Source organism: Panicum virgatum, chromosome 3N (assembly GCF_016808335.1).
Source record: "Panicum virgatum strain AP13 chromosome 3N, P.virgatum_v5, whole genome shotgun sequence".
Taxonomy (NCBI): domain Eukaryota; kingdom Viridiplantae; phylum Streptophyta; class Magnoliopsida; order Poales; family Poaceae; genus Panicum; species Panicum virgatum.
Genome location: NC_053147.1, coordinates 69219224 through 69238331, shown reverse-complemented (window position 1 = coordinate 69238331; position 19108 = coordinate 69219224). Strand labels below are relative to the sequence as shown.

General features: G+C 46.2%; 1 protein-coding gene across 1 annotated transcript; it reads left to right on the top strand.

Annotated features, from left to right (window-relative positions):
* The first annotated feature begins 16477 nt into the window (after positions 1 to 16477).
* LOC120663979 lies at positions 16478 to 17959 on the top strand. Its single transcript, XM_039942935.1, has 2 exons — positions 16478 to 17249; positions 17404 to 17959. The coding sequence occupies exons 1-2, from the start codon at positions 16796 to 16798 to the stop codon at positions 17817 to 17819; spliced, it is 870 nt and encodes a 289-aa protein (XP_039798869.1). The 5' UTR covers positions 16478 to 16795; the 3' UTR covers positions 17820 to 17959.
* The last annotated feature ends 1149 nt before the right edge of the window (positions 17960 to 19108 follow it).

Below are 19108 nucleotides of genomic sequence, written 5' to 3'. Positions count from 1 at the left end.
TTCGGAAACACAAATAACTTCACCATGAATAATAGTACATCACAAGATCACAACCGGGGCCCTACCTTGATCTTGAAGATCCTAGCTCCAGAACTCCGACGTGGTCTTCCTTGCAAGGTTCCCACGTCGGCTAGGGCGAACCCTAGACAACTAGCACGACCCTCGGCTCTCCGAGAGGTGTCCCTCTATCTTCTCTGCTCCTTGGCGTCGTCTCCCGAATTGATCTCTCCGTGAACCTTGGGGAGGGGTATTTAAATAGCCTCAGGGAACCCTCGGTCAAAGGGGAGGTCGAACCGACCTAAAAAAGGTCTGGGCCGGCCGGCCCAATGAGCCTAGGCCGGCCGGCCTGGGACTTTCCTTCGCCGGCTTGTGCTCAACTTTCTCCCCAAGTCTCTTGGAGTCTTCTAGAGTTTATTTCTTTCACGATTGCACCCCTTTAGATGTCGTTATCTTCGAGATTTCTTCGAGGAGAAGGATAGGATGTAAAATCCATCCTTAAATATCTCTTTGCTTTGCTTAAGCCCCGAAGTATCTCGATCTTATCTTGTGGGCTTTGTCTTTTGGGCTTCATTGGAGGGTGGATGTGCATGAATGGGCCTCTAATCATCATGGCCTTCGATCCTTTGTTCGGGCTTTGCACTTTGTCTTTCTTCGTGTCATTGCGTGATCGTGGGCCTTGCCATTTTATGCTCCAAAATTGGTCAAAAACCTGCAAAAACGAAGTACCTCCAAAATATATGTGCAAACGCGAAAACGACCAATAATTGGGCCGATGTTAGGATGGTTAGTGATTCTAATATTAAATTCATGCCATTATCAAAGTTAAACAGGGGATAAAATAGATACTTAAGGAGCGCCAACATTCCCCCCATGCTTAAACCTTGCTCGTCCTCGAGTAAGTCTTTGATAAAAAATCAGCGCTGCCTTTCAGTGTCCAATCCCTGCACTTGAACATACACGAGAAAACACAATGCTCCCAAAAAATATTTTGCAATTAATAATTCAAGTTGTAACCAGCTTTTTCAACGTGGAAGGTAGATACAAGTAAAATGCTTCCCCACAATTATTAAGAACATGCTCTCAAAATTAAACAAGTCTCAGAATTAAGAAAGTAAGTTCCATAAGTAATGCTAAACCAAGATCAATAATTCAAACCTCATTGCAATTTGCTCATGGAAACTCTCAGCTCATCTTGTCTCTCAATCTTGCTAGAACTCTCTCCTTTCTTTCTCTCATATGTATGTGTGAGGCTTTATCTGGAGCTCTGGAAAGGTTAGTCCTAACAAAAGATATTAAAATCAAGATATTATCAAAACAAGAAATACTTCTTATGGATTTACCGAGACTCGTCAAAAAGACCATTAGAAAATAATTTCTTTGTGGAGAGGGAGAGAATGGAACACACACTTTAGATGGTGGACATGTGCAAATGGCAACGGTTGATCCCAAGGCACGACTGAAGTCCTTGTTATCGGATTGCACATGGTTGGAATAATTGAGTATAGAATAATCTTCAAAGTACTTGGAGTTTAATGAAGCTAAAGGAACAGAGGAGCTTTTCATCATCATTCATTTTTTTTCTTTTCTCTCTTCCTCTTTTTTTTTCTTTCTTTTTGCTCCTCAGAACCATTGGCAACACAATGCACTTACTCCACCTCCCCCCATGCTTGAACGTTTGCTTGTCCTCAAGCAATGAAGTGATGATAACTTGATGGAGTGAGTGCACAAAACTTTATCAATTCTCTGGACTCAACTTTGGAATTTAATGGAGCATCACCTCGTGAAAGATTGAAGCCAACAGAGGAGGAAAAGGGGCAGGCCGGCCGGCCTAGGGGTGTTGAGCTGGCCGGCCTACTGCCTGTAGGCCTCCACTTCTTCAGATTTTTCTTCTGCGAACTCTTTGATGCTTCCCAAGCTTATGTTTTACTGAATTTTGCTCTTGATTCCACTGTTTTGCCGTCGAAATAAATATATATACTCAATATATAGGTTGTGGTCAAGGAGGTATTTTACAAAAAGATGTTTTTGGTTAGGGGTGGATATCCAGCGAGGTTTGCGATGTTCCCGGTATAGAAACTCACAATGCATGGATAGAATGGCTAGCAAAAGAGAGGTACGCAAAAATACGGAATGGTCAGCTTCTTAGTCTCGTACCAAAGAAGATAAATCCTGAATTAATTCATTTGAAAATAATTCTTGCTCTATGGTTTGTTATGATCTATCATTTAGGCTTGTAGAAGGGTAGAGCAATTGCAAAAGGTATCATTGACAAGGTTAGCTCAAAATTAAATCCAAATTAAATTTTCCTTGACAAGCTTAAGTAAGAGAGCAAGAGTAAAAGATATGGGTCTTAATTTATCATAACCTCCACAATTGAATTAGCCGGCATTTAATTAATTTTCAGATCATGTTAGAGAGAGCATTAGTTTAATTATGCATAAACCAAGCACAAGAAAGTAGACAAAGCGGCAACGATCATCATATTTTAACATGGCACAAACTTTCTATCATCATTACTACCCATAACATTAAAGCGTAGGTGATGCATTTATTTATCATGGTGATGAAAACAAAAGAAAAAAAATTGCACATATGCTGAAATAAATAAAACAGAAAAATTGCTACGCACACACAAGCTTGCACACATGCTGAAAATAAATGAAAAGAAATAGAAAATCCAAACCACACGTGCGAGCATTTTATTCATGGTCATGCCGTCGATCAATCTCCTTGATTGGCTCTTGCATTGTATCCTTGATCATAATACTGCTGAAATGCTCCTCCATTCAATTGTTCCGGTGGCGCCAGGCCTAGAAGTCCCATTTGATATGCAATTCCTGCAGTTCCATCTTCTAGTTGGGTTGTATGCCTTCGGATGGCATCTTTATCTTCCATGTTTCTTCTCGCATAAGCACCCATAATTCTCATTCCTTGTTTTGGTTGAGGGAGGTCAAAATATTGTGCTCCAAATGATGAGTCGGGCATCTCTCCTTGGTATGACGAGGGTGGGTAGCCGTAGTTACTAAATGGTGGGGGTGCCACCGCAGCGTGTCCCCATACTTGTTCTTGGCCTCCTTCCCATTGACTCGTCCATCCTTGTAGGTATCCATGTCCACTTGATGCACCTTGAAATTCATTCCTCCAATAAGCAGAACTTGGCGGTGGAAGGTTTACTTCCAAGTCTTCTTGTTGTGCCGATGCCGATGTCCCTTCAATTAACCTTCCTCTTTTTGATTTCTTCACCTTTTTTTCCAATATTTTCAACTCGCCAATCAGTCCTCCCTCTTGCAAATAATTTCAGCCTTTGATCGGGGAGGGAAATATCCATCTCAAAAATAGTAAATCCTTTCTTTTCATCCCCTCCGATATAATGACCTTGCCTCAAATGATCAATCCCAATATCTCTTCCCGGGACATAAAATTTTTGGATCACTCGTAACCTCGGATTCATGGCTCAGGCTATCATTGTGAGATAACATCCCGAACCAACTTCTCCCGTGCCGGATGATGCTTCACAAAGCCACCTTTCAATCATGATGTTGGTGGGATCAATTACTTGCTTCTTCACTAATGCAGCATACATCCAATTTAATTCTTGGTCGGTGACCTTCGATTCTCTCATCCTCCCGAGAATTCTCTTGCTCAACCAAGAGTGGAATATTTGGAGGGTCACATTACTTATATTTTTCCTTTGGCGGTTGCCATCTTTTGCTATCTTTCTCCAAAATTCATCAAGCTCTCCATCTTCAACTTGCACCATTTTATATGTATTACTTTTAAATCCGAGCAAGCTTCCTATTTCACCATAGGTGATTACTTTCTCTTCATTCTTGAGCCTAAATTTCAGACATGGAACTTCTTCATCATCCACCACTTCCGTTGATTTTTCTAATGTCATGAACATCTCAAGAGCCACTTCTTGCATATCAACCGTGACACCGTCGGAAAATAACTTCCAACCGATGTTCTCCAATAGCTCATAGATGTCATGATGAAATCCCAGCTTCACCAATGCTTCATCATCAAAATCATAATTTGCTCGTAGTCTTCCCTTCGTGAACTTGAGCCTTTCTTCTTCTTCCTTCCACAAGATAATAAACCCATATTCTGAATTCTTGGGCTTGTATGGCGGTGGTGTGGATGACCTTGTCGAATGCCGTGGAGGAGGTGGCATCCCTTCGGTGAATCTCATGGAGGAGCTTCTCGGGTCTCTCATCCCACCAAGGAGCAGCATGTCGCTCCTCGGTGCGGGGTTGTCTTCCTCCATGCTCCGCGGAGACTCGGAGACCAAGTGCCTCCGCGAAAAACTTGCCGATGCGTCGGATGTTGATGAACGCGTCCTTCTCCTCCCGGCGATGAACTTCATGAGGCTACTCATGGTGACTCCTTGCTGCACACACTCAAAAACAAACACACCGGGGGTTTCTTGCCGGCGGGAGAACAATATATCGAAGAGTGGAACAAACTAGGAATTGTGGTGAATTTTCTGAGATTTTTGGAGTAGATTTTGGTGGACGAATTTTTTAGGGCTCTGACTGATGTTTCTGGGCAAAGAACTTGAAGAACATAAGCAAGGAAATGAGTGAGGAGTATACCTGCCAAAGGGGAGCACCAGAGGGCTTAAATAGGCGCCAGGCCGGCCGGCCTAGGGCATTTCTGGCTCCTCTCCACTTCAATTTTCTCTGGTGGCTTCCTGGTGCAATTATTTGTTTTTGTCCAGTACATCTTGTATGCTTTGCACCGCCCAAATCATGTGAACCACTCCTTCTTTGCCTTTGATGTCCACTTGCAACATTATTTCTCCACTTTGTGACATTCACCTTGTCCCATGCTTAATCATTCATCACATGGTGCCATCTTTGCTGAAAATCACTTGTCCTTCCCATGCATGGCAGCTCCCTCCTTTGAATTATTTGCATGTGGTGGTAGGTAGATAGCACTACTCTTTCCCGTGAACTCACTTTGATCAATGGATGTTAATCAAGCACATAAACCCTTTCCAAATCATGCTTAGATGTTTAATCCTCCTCTAACTTCGAAATTTCAGAATTGACTCAAAGCATGCAATGAGTTTAAATGAATAATTAGAGGGGAATTGAAACATCTTTACATTTGTAAGTCGAAAATATTTCCCGACTACATTAATTTTGGTTGCATCGGAACCGTTCACTTTCATGAATTGATAGTGAACAATCTCGAATTCAATCGTGGGTATTGGGTTTAGGTTCTAATTTTTGCCAAAATGAGAGAGAGATTTTTGAAAAAGAGAATAATAAAGTTAGGAAAATTCTAATCCTATGGTGATGAAACTGAAAATTCTCTCTATGTTTGCACGAACCTACGCATCAAGAATTTAAATGATATAAACATAGCGCGGCTCTACTCGTGTGTTTTATCTCAACATGGTCCGGCCGTCATGGACAGGACGGTCGCCAAAAATAGGTATGGAATTTTGGATGTGGCTTTCTCAAGAAGAAGCAAATAAATCATAGGATGGCTCATGTCATTGGTTTAAAATAAGAAACAACATCGAAATGACTGAGCGAATAAAATCCAAATCGAATTGTTTGACCGAACTCCCAATTGTTCAAAAGTATATCATGTTCTTGCGTAGCAAAATTCTCGACTCACTTACCTAAACCTTTCGCGGGTTGTCCTCCCGGCAGCTTTATTCTTGACTCGACGAATGGGTTGAACTCCCGGCAGCTTTATTCTTGACTCGACGAACGGGTTGAACTCCCGGCAGCTTTATTCTTGACTCGACGAACGGGTTGTCTCCCGCAAAGTGCTTCGTTTATAGTCTATAGCCAGACTTTCTTCTTCTTCACTTCGGACCAACGCTCGGTGATGGCGCTGCAGTCTTGGGTACCCACTTCCGCACAATCCTTGGTGCGGGTTTGTCTTCTACGTTAGTAGTCTTTTTGGTCTTCACAGGCGGGCTTTTAGCTTTCTTCTTGACGGGTGCAACGATCTTCTTTGTCGCGATGGACGCGACGACTTCTATCTCCTTCTTCACTTCCTTCTTGTTCGAGTCCTCTTCTTTCTTTGGCTTCTCCTCTGTGACATGGCGGTGAGGCGGAACATATTTGACATTAATCATGTTGCATACCTCGAGGCGTGGACGAAACTTGAATTCGCTTGTGGTGCCATTGATGTCGAACTTTATCTCCCCCTTGCCAACGTCGATGTTCGCCCTTGCGGTCTTGAGGAAAGGCCTCCCAAGTATGAGAGGCGCCTTGCTCCCTTCTCCCATATCAAGAATCACAAAGTCAAAGGGGACTAAGTGTTCTCCAATCTTCACGGGCACGTCTTCGGCGATTCCCAAAGGATAGCGAACGGAATTGTCGCTAACTCTAGGCACATGGCGGTGGGCTCCGGCTCCGGTAAGCGTAGCTTCTCGAACACATTCTTTGGCATGACGCTCACACTTGCACCGAGATCACAAAGTGCTCTTTCGAACATAAGAGACCTAATGGAACACAGGATGGTAGGACATCCGGGGTCCCTCTTCTTTTCAGGAGCTTCATTAGCGATTGCCGCACTACATTCCTCGGTTAGCTTGACAGTGCTTGGCGGTATCTCGCGCTTGTTTCCCATGATGTCTTTGAAGTAGCGAGAATACGTCAGAACTTGTAGAGCGTCCAAGAGCGGCATATTGATGCTCAACCTGCGTACCATGTCAACAAATTTGTTGAACTACTCATCTTCATGTTTACCTTTGCGGTATCGTGGCCTTGGTGGTAGAATCTTGGTGTCTATATCATCTAGCTCAAACTTCGGCTCTTCAGTGACTATCTCTGGCATAGGAGTAGGTGCCTTCTCCTTGATGATGGTCTCCACTTCAACTCTTGGCTTAGGCTTCCTTGCTCCCGCCGCATGTTCGGGTTCTTCGGTCTCCTTTCCCGAGCGAGTTTGAATTGCCTTTGCCGTCTCCGGACTTTGAGGTTGCCCGGGCAATTTTCCTTCGTTGCTAGATAGGCGTCCGGCGAGCTGGGCTACTTGTGTTTCTAGCATCTTCATCATGTTGAGTACTTGAAGGTTAGAGCTCCCGACCTCCGTCACCTTGCCATCAATGTTCTCTAAAATCTTGTCCATAGCCTTGAACTTGGTGACGGTGTCCTTGTTGATCTTGCCTTGCTCCTCCATGAACTCCTTCAATTGTATACGAAGAGGCACCGAGTTTTGAATGGAAGAGCTTGCATTAAATTGGGGTCTACCTTGCCCGTAGCGGAAGTTGGTTGGCGGAATCCATTCTCCCTTCTTCATGTAGTCGAGCATCTTGGCTTCCTCCGGGCAATTCTTTTGCACATGGCCGTACTCTCCACATTCTTCACATGTAGACCTTGCTTTGGCCGCCTTCAAATCAATAGCTTGGGCTTCTCTCTTTTCCACTTCCATCTTCTCCAACCTTCTCATGAGCGAGTCGATCTTCCCTTCTAGCACTTCTTCGCGTTCCACTTGTAATACACTCTTCGCAGCGCCCACGACTTGGAGTGGTTGTAGGCGCCCCGATGATGCCCATGCGTCATTGTCCGCCACCTTCTTGAATAGCTTGAAAACTTGAGTAGGCGTGAGCTCAATGATAGATCCTCCGGCCGATGCGTCAATGATCCCTCTTGATGCAGTAGTGAGGCCTTGATAGAACTTCTGGACCACATCCTCCCTTGAGAACTTGTGATGAGGTACGGCGCGGATGTAGTCGTTGAAGCGCTCATAGGCTTCCGCAATAGTCTCCGTCGGGGCTTGCGCGAATGTTGCAATCTTGTTGCGCAGAATCTGGGTCTTGCCCAGCGAGTAGAAATCCGTCATGAACTCTTTCATCAAGGACTCCCAATTTTGCACCGTGTGCGGTGGTAGAGAATGAAACCATTGCAGCGCTCTCCCAAGTAGATAGAACGGAAAGATCCTCGCTCTTATTTGATCTTGAGTCATCCCTTGCATGTCGAAGGTGCGGCATAGTTGGAGGAACGCTTGAAGATGTAGATTAGCGTCTTCTTTTCCAGTGAAGGGCGAGCTTTGCACCATCTTTATGATTGAAGTCTTGATCTCGAACGGAACTCCGATGTTGTCGAGATTTTGGATCGGCAAGTCCCGAACGTCCGGAGTGCATAGCTCTCCGATCGTACGCATAGTTCTCCGATTGTACGCTCCGGCTCCGGTAGCGCCATCCTTTGGTGAAGTGACACCTCCTTTGGACTTGTTGGTGGAGTTGCTTGAGGTGAAGATGATGAACCGTCGGCTTCAACTTTTGGATCTACTAGTTCCGACTTCTTTGATCGTGCTTCTCGTCTCCTTTGCCTGTAAATTTTTTCTGGATCATCCACAAAATTTTCGGGTTTGTTGGAGAGGCTCCCGTCCATCTCCTATTAGGGGTTAGTGAAAAAGAAAAATATATACGAGATCTAAAAGATGAATGTACAAGATCTAAAACATAAAAGAAAAATAAAGCAAAAATAAAGAAAACTCTAGATTAGATTGATTTTCGTGGAATAGATCCGTTTTTTAGTTAGCTCAGAAAAATAAGAGATCTAAAAAGAAGTCAAAAAGAAAAATCAAGAAAAAGAAATATTTACGAATGCAAGTAAGATTGGATCTTAAATCAATGATTCCCCGGCAACGGCGCCAGAAAAGCTTGTTGACGCTCCTTAGCGCCCCCGATTTATATACCGCAAGCGCACGGTTTCGTGTAGCTTTTCCCTTAGAGTATTCCCCCAAGGTTTATCAATCCACGGAACCAAAGAATAACTTCACCATGAATGATAGTACATCACAAGATCACAACCGGGGCCCTAACTTGATCTTGATGATCCTAGCTCCAGAACTCCGACGTGGTCTTCCTTGCAAGGTTCCCACGTCGGCTAGGGCGAACCCTAGACAACTAGCACGACCCTCGGCTCTCCGAGAGGTGTCCCTCTATCTTCTCTGCTCCTTGGCGTCGTCTCCCGAATTGATCTCTCCGTGAACCTTGGGGAGGGGTATTTAAATAGCCTCAGGGAACCCTCGGTCAAAGGGGAGGTCGAACCAACCTAAAAAAGGTCTGGGCCGGCCGGACCTTAAATATCTCTTTGCTTTGCTTAAGCCCCGAAGTATCTCGATCTTATCTTATGGGCTTTGTCTTTTGGGCTTCATTGGAGGGTGGATGTGCATGAATGGGCCTCTAATCATCATGGCCTTCGATCCTTTGTTCGGGCTTTGCCCTTTGTCTTTCTTCATGTCATCGCGTGATCGTGGGCCTTGCCATTTTATGCTCCAAAATTGGTCAAAACCTGCAAAAACGAAGTACCTCCAAAATATATGTGCAAACACGAAAACGACCAATAATTGGGCCGAGGTTAGGATGGTTAGTGATTCTAATATTAAATTCATGCCATTGTCAAAGTTAAATAGGTGATAAAATGGATACTTAAGGAGCGCCAACAAAAACCAAACTAGATCTGAAGCAATTAGATCTCCAGATCCAGTAGGTACACACTTTTTCATCTCTTCACTGGCAGTGGAACATGTACCAGCAAGACGGAGGAGGAGGTGAAGAAGATTATTCCATGGACGCAGTGTCACCTCCACCCTAGAAACATTGTCTAGATCTAAATTACTCAAACTAAGTAAGAGTATGTACAACAGCCACCTCAATCTCTGTTCCGCGTCCTCTCCAGCGCCAATCCGGCCGCCGGATTGGAGAGGGAACGACAGAAATCGGCGCTGGACGTCGATTGCCTTCCTTCTGTCTGCTCAGATCTGTTTGGGGGAAGAAACGAGAAAAGTCTGTTGATGCATCACAGATGACACACAATAGTGGCCCATGGTTGTAGCGAAAATAGCCTCTCATGCCATATTTCAATGTAATATTTTGGCGATTGATGACACACACAACACTTGGACTAATATGCTTGTTAAGATAACCATTATCAGGCTTTTAGGTTCAAGTGATGGCAAAGAGAAGATAGGCGTAGCTAGGCCCGAAGGACAAAGAATTGAAGAGACCGTGAAGAAATCAAGTCAAAACAAACAAGACAGAGACATTTTGCTATCACCGGTTAAACCGATGATGAGCAAATTGTACTCACCGGTGCAATGAACGCAGAAGCTGAGGCTAGGGTTTTGTGTCGGTTGAACCGACGATGAAGATATTGAATACGTCGGTGCAACGACAGAAGAAGACCAAGGGAAATGCATACATCGGTTGAACCGATAATACACCGGTCAATTATGTCGGTGTCGTTGGAAATATGTCCTAGAGGCAATCATATTTCCTTGTATTCATGGTTTATAAAGTGTACCTTGAATATTAATGGATGACAACTTGTATTGATTAATGCTTATGTGAAGTATTTGTGAAACTCTATACTTGTATGAATATTCTAAAATGTTCCTAGTTGGAGTTCATGTGAGGACACACATGAATATTAGACTAGCACATGTATTAGTTGATTGACTACGTTTCACAAGTCATGGACATGGGGATGTCAAACTAATAATGTGAGCTCATGTGAGACATGAGACTGAACTGACCCAACACGAGATGATGACTTCTCATTACACAATATGTATGCTGTGTCCTAAGACCTGAGATCATCGTATGTACTCAAGATGTGAACCGACTTACTTAGGAGCCATCAAACGCTGCACCATAACAGAGTAGTCATAAAGGTGGCTTTCGGGTCTGTCAAGAAGCATGTTGTGAGACATAGTCGGTCAAGATGAGATTTGCACCTCTCTACAAGAGAGAGATATCTCTGGGCCCCTTGAGTGATTCGGATCAGGAAATGCATGGCCATGCTGGGGTTAAGAGTTAACCAAGTATTCCGAATCACAGGATCGAGAAAGAGTGGTCGGCTTTAAACTAGACCAAATATCGTGAGGCAAAGGGAACAACATGTATATGATATTGTGGCGGCTCGTCTGATATGATCTTTGTGTGCGTATAGGAGTTGACATGTCTTGCTAGAGGCCACTGTCTACTATTGGGCCGAGTAAGAGTACTCGGGCCATGTCTATTCGCATATGAGCCCATAGGGTCACACACTTAAGGGAAAGAAGCCTGATAAGGATGAGATCCGAATTAGACTGGGCTTAGGTGCACTAATGGGCCTTTTCGGCTCAAAAGGGGGCGCCCAAGGTGGGGCCCAAGGCAGCCCACCTAAGGGGCTATATAAACAGAGGGAGGGGGCGCTAGACCTTTTACTATTCACGGTTTTCGTTCATTTAAACAGTAATGCCGCCGTGAACAATAGCCGCGTCGCGCTACAGTGCCGCCACTCCTTCGCGGACCTAGCTGTCCGGATCGCGATACTTCTTCCCGTACGTGTGGAGGTGCCGCATCTGCTGCACAAGGACGAGCCGCACGAGAGGAGGTTCTCGCAACTGCACTGCCGGTTTCCATCCGCACTACACCGACGCGCTACAGAAGTTCCGCAACCGCGCGTCTAGTGGTAATCCCGTGATCTATAACTGCAGTAATCCTGGTTTATGCGGTAGAAAAGTTTTGTATTTGCTACCCATATTCCTACAGGTGTAGTTGTCCAGAGAGTTGGTTTTCGGGAACTCTGGGACAGTTACATGCATCGGTTAAAACGGCGATGAAGATGCATTCACCGGTTGATTACGTCGATTGATTAAGGTAGCCGTTGAAGTATAACGGCTAGTTGGAAAAAGGTGCTCACCGGTTAAACCGGTGATGACACAAAGTGCATCATCGGTTTAACCGGTGATAGCGCTTTTTGTCAGCCACTTTTCCAACGGCTCTTTTGGGGTGTGTGGGCTATATATACCCCCCAAGGCCGGTTGCTGCATATGGTTGGACGCCATAAAAGTTGAAGGAAGTGTTGCCCAAGCAAACTAACATCTCCAACCATCCTAGCAAACCTTAGTGTCATATCTAGCTTGTGAGAAGCTTTGAGAGAGTGCTTTGTGCACTTGTATAGGGATTAGTTCTTGCGAGAGCTCCCTTGAGCAAAGTCTTGCTACGGCAAGCAATCGTGTACTCGTCGTGTGACACTCCGACTTGGTGTAGAGAGGCAACGACACTTTGTGCGGGGAAGGAGACCCTTCTTGGTGAGAAGCTCCAATAGTGAAGACGGTGTCGTTGGTGACGCCTTGAGAGAGACGGTGGCGGTGGCCTTGTCTTGGTGACTTGGCGCCACTTAGCCTTTGCTTGCCGGAAGCCTTGGTGGCGAACGCAAGACAGTGGTCAAGCGAAGAGACTCGGCATCACACTTGTTCGTGTTGGACAAGTGGCCGTGGACGTAGGGAGGGACTTGGTGTCCTAACCTAACCACGTTAAATCGTGTCTCTTGGTGTCTTCACAGGAGTTTGCATATTCTCTCCCTCACCTCTTTACTTACCGTATTACGTTTCCGCATTTACTCTATCTTGCGCGCCTTTACTTTCCTAGTTAGTTTGATTAGGATTGGCTATACGTTGCAAGTCTTTTAGGGGTAAGTAGAGAGTAGCATAGATAAACTTTGTCATAACTAGCATGTGTAGGATGTGTTAGGTTTATCTTATGCAAATAGATTGAGCCCTAGGTTAGAAAGCGATTAGCGACCCTATTCACCCCTCCCCCTCTAAGATCGGACACCCTGGTGATCCTTACAATGGTACACACGTCTTGTTGGTAAAGAAATAGTAGTATCATCACTTCTTCCAGCCCCATACTTCTTTTTTTAGAGGTCCAGGCCCATACTTCTGTCCCGTGCCATCATGAGTTGGACTGCAAACATTTTCTTTAACATTTACTTCCTGGGCCACAAGCCTATCAAGAATTAAAACCGAGGCAGGCCTCTGGGCCCAGATAACGCTGATCTAATAGGTCATAGCACCAACCGCACAACCCATTTACTTCCAAAAAAACTGCACAGCCCATCAGGTCATTGCCACGCTTAAAAACAACGAGAAAAGTGCCATAAATTGAGCAAGATTTAATTCTTATTCCCATTTTTTGCTACTATTGCACTAATACTGAACAGCTATTTTGCTCTGATCCTCCAAACCAGACAGAAGATGGCATGATGAATTGATGATCCACGACGCTGGTGTCAACCTGACAGCGGGGGGGAGCAGGGGAGGTCTATTTCTCGCGCACGAGGGTGGGCGCTGTCGCGTCGCACAGACCCCCTCGCCACACCTCCATCTCCCACGCCGCCTCCGGCCGCCTCCGTCTTCACCCCCCCCCCCCCCGCCACCTCCTCCTCCGTCTCCGCCGCCGACTCCGCCCGCTGCCACCTCCATCGTCGTCGGCCTCCGCCGCCGCCACCCGCCGGAACCACCACCGCCTCCTCCACCTTCCTCCTCCGCCGCCTCTTCGCCTCTGCCGCGTTCGCTGCCGGGTCTTCTGGGATGTGCGTGACAAATAGACTCCCCCGGGGAGCAGTGTACTAGCTGGTTGACGCGGTTGGTTCAGGAGGGCAGTGTACTAGACGGACGGACAGAGTACTCTACTAGTGGAGAAAAGATCTCGCGCTGCAGCAAACACCAGTAACTCCTGGAAGTACAGCAACTTCTTGCTTCATGTCACTAGCAGTTGCAGCCGAGCTAAAGCAGACAATCAACACTGGCCAGGTGCAGGGAGCATGCACATTTAGGTGATCGTTTAATTTTACAGCTCATTGAATCGAAATCTGCTTCCGTGCGCATCCAGAGCTTTTCGAGGGCGTCTATTTATCACCTTTTGCGATTGGAACCTGTCCAATCGCAGAAGCACCCCCGGCTCTGGCGGCCTCCGCCGCCGCCACGCTAACCGAGCCCGCCACCGCTCCGCCCAGCCACCGCCACGCCGTCTTCTCTTCGCCCCCGCCGCCGGCGCTCCCGCGCTGCCGCGCCCTTCACCGGCCGAACCGCCTCCGTCTCCGCCGCCGGGCCGTCGCCGCTGTCGGGCCCTCCTCTAGGTCCGGTGGCCATGGAGCCCCCCACCCCAGCAACCTGGAATTATAAGTTCCGCCGCCTCCCGCCACCACCCCGGCCGCCTCCGGCCGGCCCGCCCACCTCCCACTTCTCGCCGGCCACCCCCTCCCCCACCCCTCCCCTCATCTGGCTTGCCGGCGGTCACTTCACCCTCCCCTGGCTCGGGGAGGAAGATGAACAGGGGCGGGGCTCTTCTGTGACGCATCGACTACCAGCCGCACGCGCGATGAATAGCCGCCGCCAAGTTTTCCTCACAACTTCTGTGTGCAGCCTAGCTGAAGCAGACGATCAACACCTTGTTTGGTTTCTTTCCAGCAATCCTTAGTGCACGCAAGCTGAGCAGCAATCCTTAGTGTACGCAAGCTGAGAAAAAAATCTCGCATGCATAGAGTCTAGAATGAAGTTTATTTGCAAAACCATTTCAGGGATGTGTATAACTTTTCGTAACGAATCTAATGATGATAATTAATTGATGATTGGCTATAGTGATGCTACCGTAACCATCCTCTAATTATGTGGTCAAAACTTCATTAGATTCTTCAGTGTTCCTAGCGCAGGGGTTTTAGAGTTAGTTTTGTAAATTAACTTAGTTTGATAATATAATTAATAGTCAAAGTATTGATTTCCTAGCATTCTAGAAAACCAAACAGGGTGTGTATCTGCATGGGTAATTTTGCTAGAAAACCAAACAAGATGCATTTGAGTAGTGTGCTTTAGCAAATAACGACATTAAAGAGTGTCCAATAGCAAATTTGCCCCATCTGCATGCATCGATGGTCTGTGATCTGATCCGAGCAGCAGGAGCGGGTAGCAGCCACAGCCAGCAGGGGAAAGGAAAAGCTGCCGTCCCCAGCCGGGGCCTGCTCTGCTCTGCAGCAAAAGGAAGGACTGACCCATTTGTTGCCTCGGTGTTGCGGCGGCAGAGCTCGGACTCCTGTTCGGTTGGTTTGATGTGTAGTATAAGTAGTAAAAACTTTAATTAATAATTAGAGGTACTAAATAAAAATAGTTTAGGCTCTGTTTAATTCTCACAAATTTTTGTACAGTATCCGTCATATCGAATTTTCGAACATATATATGGAGCATTAAATGCAGTTAAAAAAATAAATAATTACACAGTCCAACTAATTAGCACAAGCTGAATCTTTTAAATCTAATTAGTCCATAATTGAACATTATTTGTCAAGTAACAACAAAATATGCTACATTATTAAAACCCAAACTTTTTCACCAACTAAACACATTTTTACAAAACTAACTTCACAACTCCTGCGCTACTTCACGAGACGAATGTAATGAGGTCTTTGACCGCACGATTAAAGGATGGTTACTGTATCATTACTATAGCCAATCATCGAATAATTGCCGTCATTAGATTCGTCACGCAAAATTACACCCATCCGTGAAAAAAGTTTTGCAAATAAATTTAATTTAGTACTTCATGCATGAAAGATTTTTTTATCGGGAGTATCGCAAAGCAACCAAATGGGGGCGGTTCGCAATTGGCAATTTAGTATTTTCTTGGCATTGGGAGAGCGAGCAACCAAGCTCCGAAGCTCAGCATTCAGCAAGGCGTCCGTGTATGAAGCTACTCTATGAATAAGGTCCTGTTTAGTTGAAATGTAAATTTTTTTAAAAAAAATCTTGCTAATTTGAAGTACTAAATGAAGTCTATTTACAAAACTTTTTGCACAGATTGTAAATCGTGAGACGAATCTAATGATGCTAATTAATCCATGATTAATTCATAATTAGCAGATGGTTACTGTAGCATCACTGTTGCATTCGTCTCACGATTTACAGCCCATTCATATAAAAAGTTTTGTAAATAGACTTCATTTAGTACTCCATGCATATGTCGAAATATTCAATGTGATGTTTTTTTGTGTTTACGGGGTTTATGAGGTGGAAGCTAAACATGGCCTAAACATGTCTGCTGCTGCCTGCCGTGCACTGCAGTCAATTCGTCTGTGATTCTACGATGCTGGAATGGATCGTGCACCTGCCCTGACTCTGTAAGCATTTGCATTTGCTTTGTTTAGTTTCAAAAAAGTTTGCACAGTATTCATCACATCGGACACATGCATAAATTATTAAATATAATTGAAAAAAATAACTAATTATACAATCTAACTGATTAACACGAGAAGAATCTTTTAAACTTGATTAGTCTATGATTGGACATTATTTATCAAGTAACAACGAAATGTGCTACAGTACCAAAACTCAAACTTTTTCACCAGATAAACACACCTTGTTTCGCCATGGAGCCTTGCGATTGTTTGTTCGCCATGGTGACTTTGTTGCAGAGCTTATTTAATCACCTGTGTACAGTACAACAGAACCGAAAAGTGCCGGCCGGCTTGCTCGCTGTTGAGCATACAGCATCAGCATCAGACCAAAGTCCAATATTTTGCCGTCTTTTTTGTTGAAGCAATCAAATGGTTTTGCTTTTCCTTCGCTGCTGCTGCTGCTGCAAACCGCGCCACATGACTCCACTGCATCATCGTTCTCTGCAACCACTACCTACCTGGTAGGGGGATTGCCTTGTTAATTTTAATTTAGTCAGTTAAGCTTCACACATGAGCACACAGTGCAATGTAGTAGCTGTAGGCTACAGAGACCTATATCACGTAAAGAAAAGAAACCCTTTGGCTTTACGTGTTGTAGTTGTAGCTACTCTAGAGTGGAAGGAGACGAGTCGAGTGGAATCGCCATCCATTGCAGCACTTGGTTGGACACTCTCACAGGTGAGACGACTCCTCCATGACTTTACTCCATCATCTCCATGACAAGCTAAGGGAGCACCATCATCATCTCTGTCTCGTCGCATCCTGCTGCTGCCTGCTGCCTGCTTCCCACCACTTGCAACAAGCCTTCCTTCCACAGCCGACCAATGGCGGCCACCGGTTGCTACGGCGCAAGGCGGCTAGCGGACCTGCTCCGGGAGCAGCAGGAGCCCTTGGTCGACGCGCCGAAGAGTCGCTCGCCCATCGACGCCTGCGGCCGCCGCCTGCGCGAGCTGTGCGCCCTCACGAAGCGCCGAAAACTCAGCGTCACCGACAGCGCCGGCGGTGTCACTGCCGCTGCGCTAGGGAGAAGCCTGCTGTGCGCGTGCGGTGGCAACAACACCGCGAGGAAGGCTCTGCTGTGGGGAGACCTCACCGGCTGTTTCTTTCCGTGCGGCGTGGGCCAGAGGTTCCGCCGCCTGCCGCGCGCCGGAGACTTCGGCGGCCGCTGCGACGTCGCCAGCGAGCTCGGCGGCGATGCCATGGACGGCGGGAGGAAGCTCAGCCCGGTGTCCGTGCTGGAGCTGCAATCCGACGAGGAATCGCCGGTGCCTAGCCATTGTAAGCGCACTGATTCTTCACCATCAACCAAATAAAAAATGTATCTTTTTTCCCCATTAGTTTCCCCTCCACAGCAACACTGTATTTTCTTGCCAGTTGGCACCATCCCCGGTCTCCTTACTAACCCACTCTGTTTCTTCATTGATTCATACAGGGGATGAGGACGACGACGGCAAGCCGTCGACATCAGCGAGGTCGCCGCCATCCGACCACGACCAGCTTCCCGGCGCCCGGCGCCCCATGTTCCACCTTCTTCGCCACCAGCGGCAAGCTTCGCGCAATGGAGGCGGAAGTGGAGGGCAACAGCAAGAGGTTGCGGAGGAAAGCGGCGAGTCCTCCTCGGAGGAGATGGAGCGAGCCACCGTCTCCGGCTGGGAGAGGATGGCGGCGGACATCTCCCGGATCCCGAGCCTGGTGGCGCTCGACGTGTCCGAGTCAGCACGGGAATGGTGGAGGCGGGTCGCCGGCGACGAGGAGGCCCGCCGGGTGGGGCAGAGCATCGAGGCCATGATCTTCGAGGAGGTCAGGTGGGAGGCTGTGCGTGACATGATCTGCCTGCGTGAATTCTGACGAGCTCGTGCCATGATTTTCTGCTGTAAATTGGAAAATTGGGCACAACTTCTTGTTGTCCCGTAATAGCTTCTCTCTCTTCTGACGATTTTTACCACACCATTGATTCCCTACCATTTCGAAGTTTACAGTTAGCCGTCTCTCTCTCTACAACTGGAAAATTTGATCAAGTGGTCATGGTGTGTTTAGATCTCTTGTCCAAAAAAATTTGGAAAAAGAATTTTGATAATTTAGAGTACTAAATGAAGTTTATTTATAAAACTTTTTGCACGGATGAGTTGTAAATCGCGAGACGAATCTAATGATGATAATTAATCCATAATTTATCTATAATTAGCGGATGTTTACTGTAGTATTACTGTTGCAAATCATGGATTAAGTAGGCTCATTAGATTCGTCTCGCGATTTACAGCCTAACCGTGTAAAAAGTTTTATAAATAAACTTAATTTAGTACTCTATGTATATGTCCAAACATTTAATGTGATGTTTTTTGGTGTAAAAAATTTGGATCTAAACAGACCCCTAGATAGTGTTGCTTCCTGTGATAAATTAATGAATCCTGGATGTTTTTGCACTTTGCTGCTACCAGTTGGCTTGAGTCTTTTTAGAAAAAGATATGGTCTCTTTTTCGTCGACGTGTCTGAGCACGTATTTCATTAAGAGGAAAGCAATACGACTAGTACAAATTTTAATAGCCAGAGACTATTAAGGAGAAAACAAATACATCAAGAAAAAAACAGAAAAGACATAGGCAATCCCACGATCCTAGACACAAACGCAACTAGAACCCGCAACAGGATATTACAACGCCAAGGGTGCAAGGATCGGCAACACAACAAGGGTGGCAAAGCATCCACCAGACCCACCATAGTGGCAAAGCATCCGCCAGAAATGATCACCAAGACGACGACGGTGGCCAAGCGTCCACCAGTACAGGGCGGCAAAGCATCCGCCAGAAAACGACCAATGCAACCTAGACGATGCAAGCAAAGACAGGAGCAGATGCGGAGACTTTTGCGACCACCACCAGCAGATGACCACCGCAAGCCGAGCTTCCAAAACGACGCCTCCAAGGAAGGAGCGACGCCAAAGGCGCCATCGTCGTCCGACCAAATAGGTCAAGGCTTTCGCCCGGAAAGCTCAACAAAGGAGAGGGAAGAGGTGAAAAGGATGACGCCTTCAAGAAGGTGAACGGCGCCCGCAGGCGTCATCATCATCGGTCCACGAGGAGACCTATGGCTTTCGCCTCCACCTCAAACCCTCTCCAGAGCCGAGGGCCGAACAACGC

Excerpts from the sequence above, each read along its gene's own strand:
- LOC120663979 (XM_039942935.1), top strand. The coding sequence starts at position 16,796 with ATGGCGGCCACCGGTTGCTACGGCGCAAGGCGGCTAGCGGACCTGCTC. Across the intron at positions 17,250-17,403 it reads ATCGCCGGTGCCTAGCCATT|GGGATGAGGACGACGACGGC; the intron begins GTAAGCGCACTG and ends TGATTCATACAG.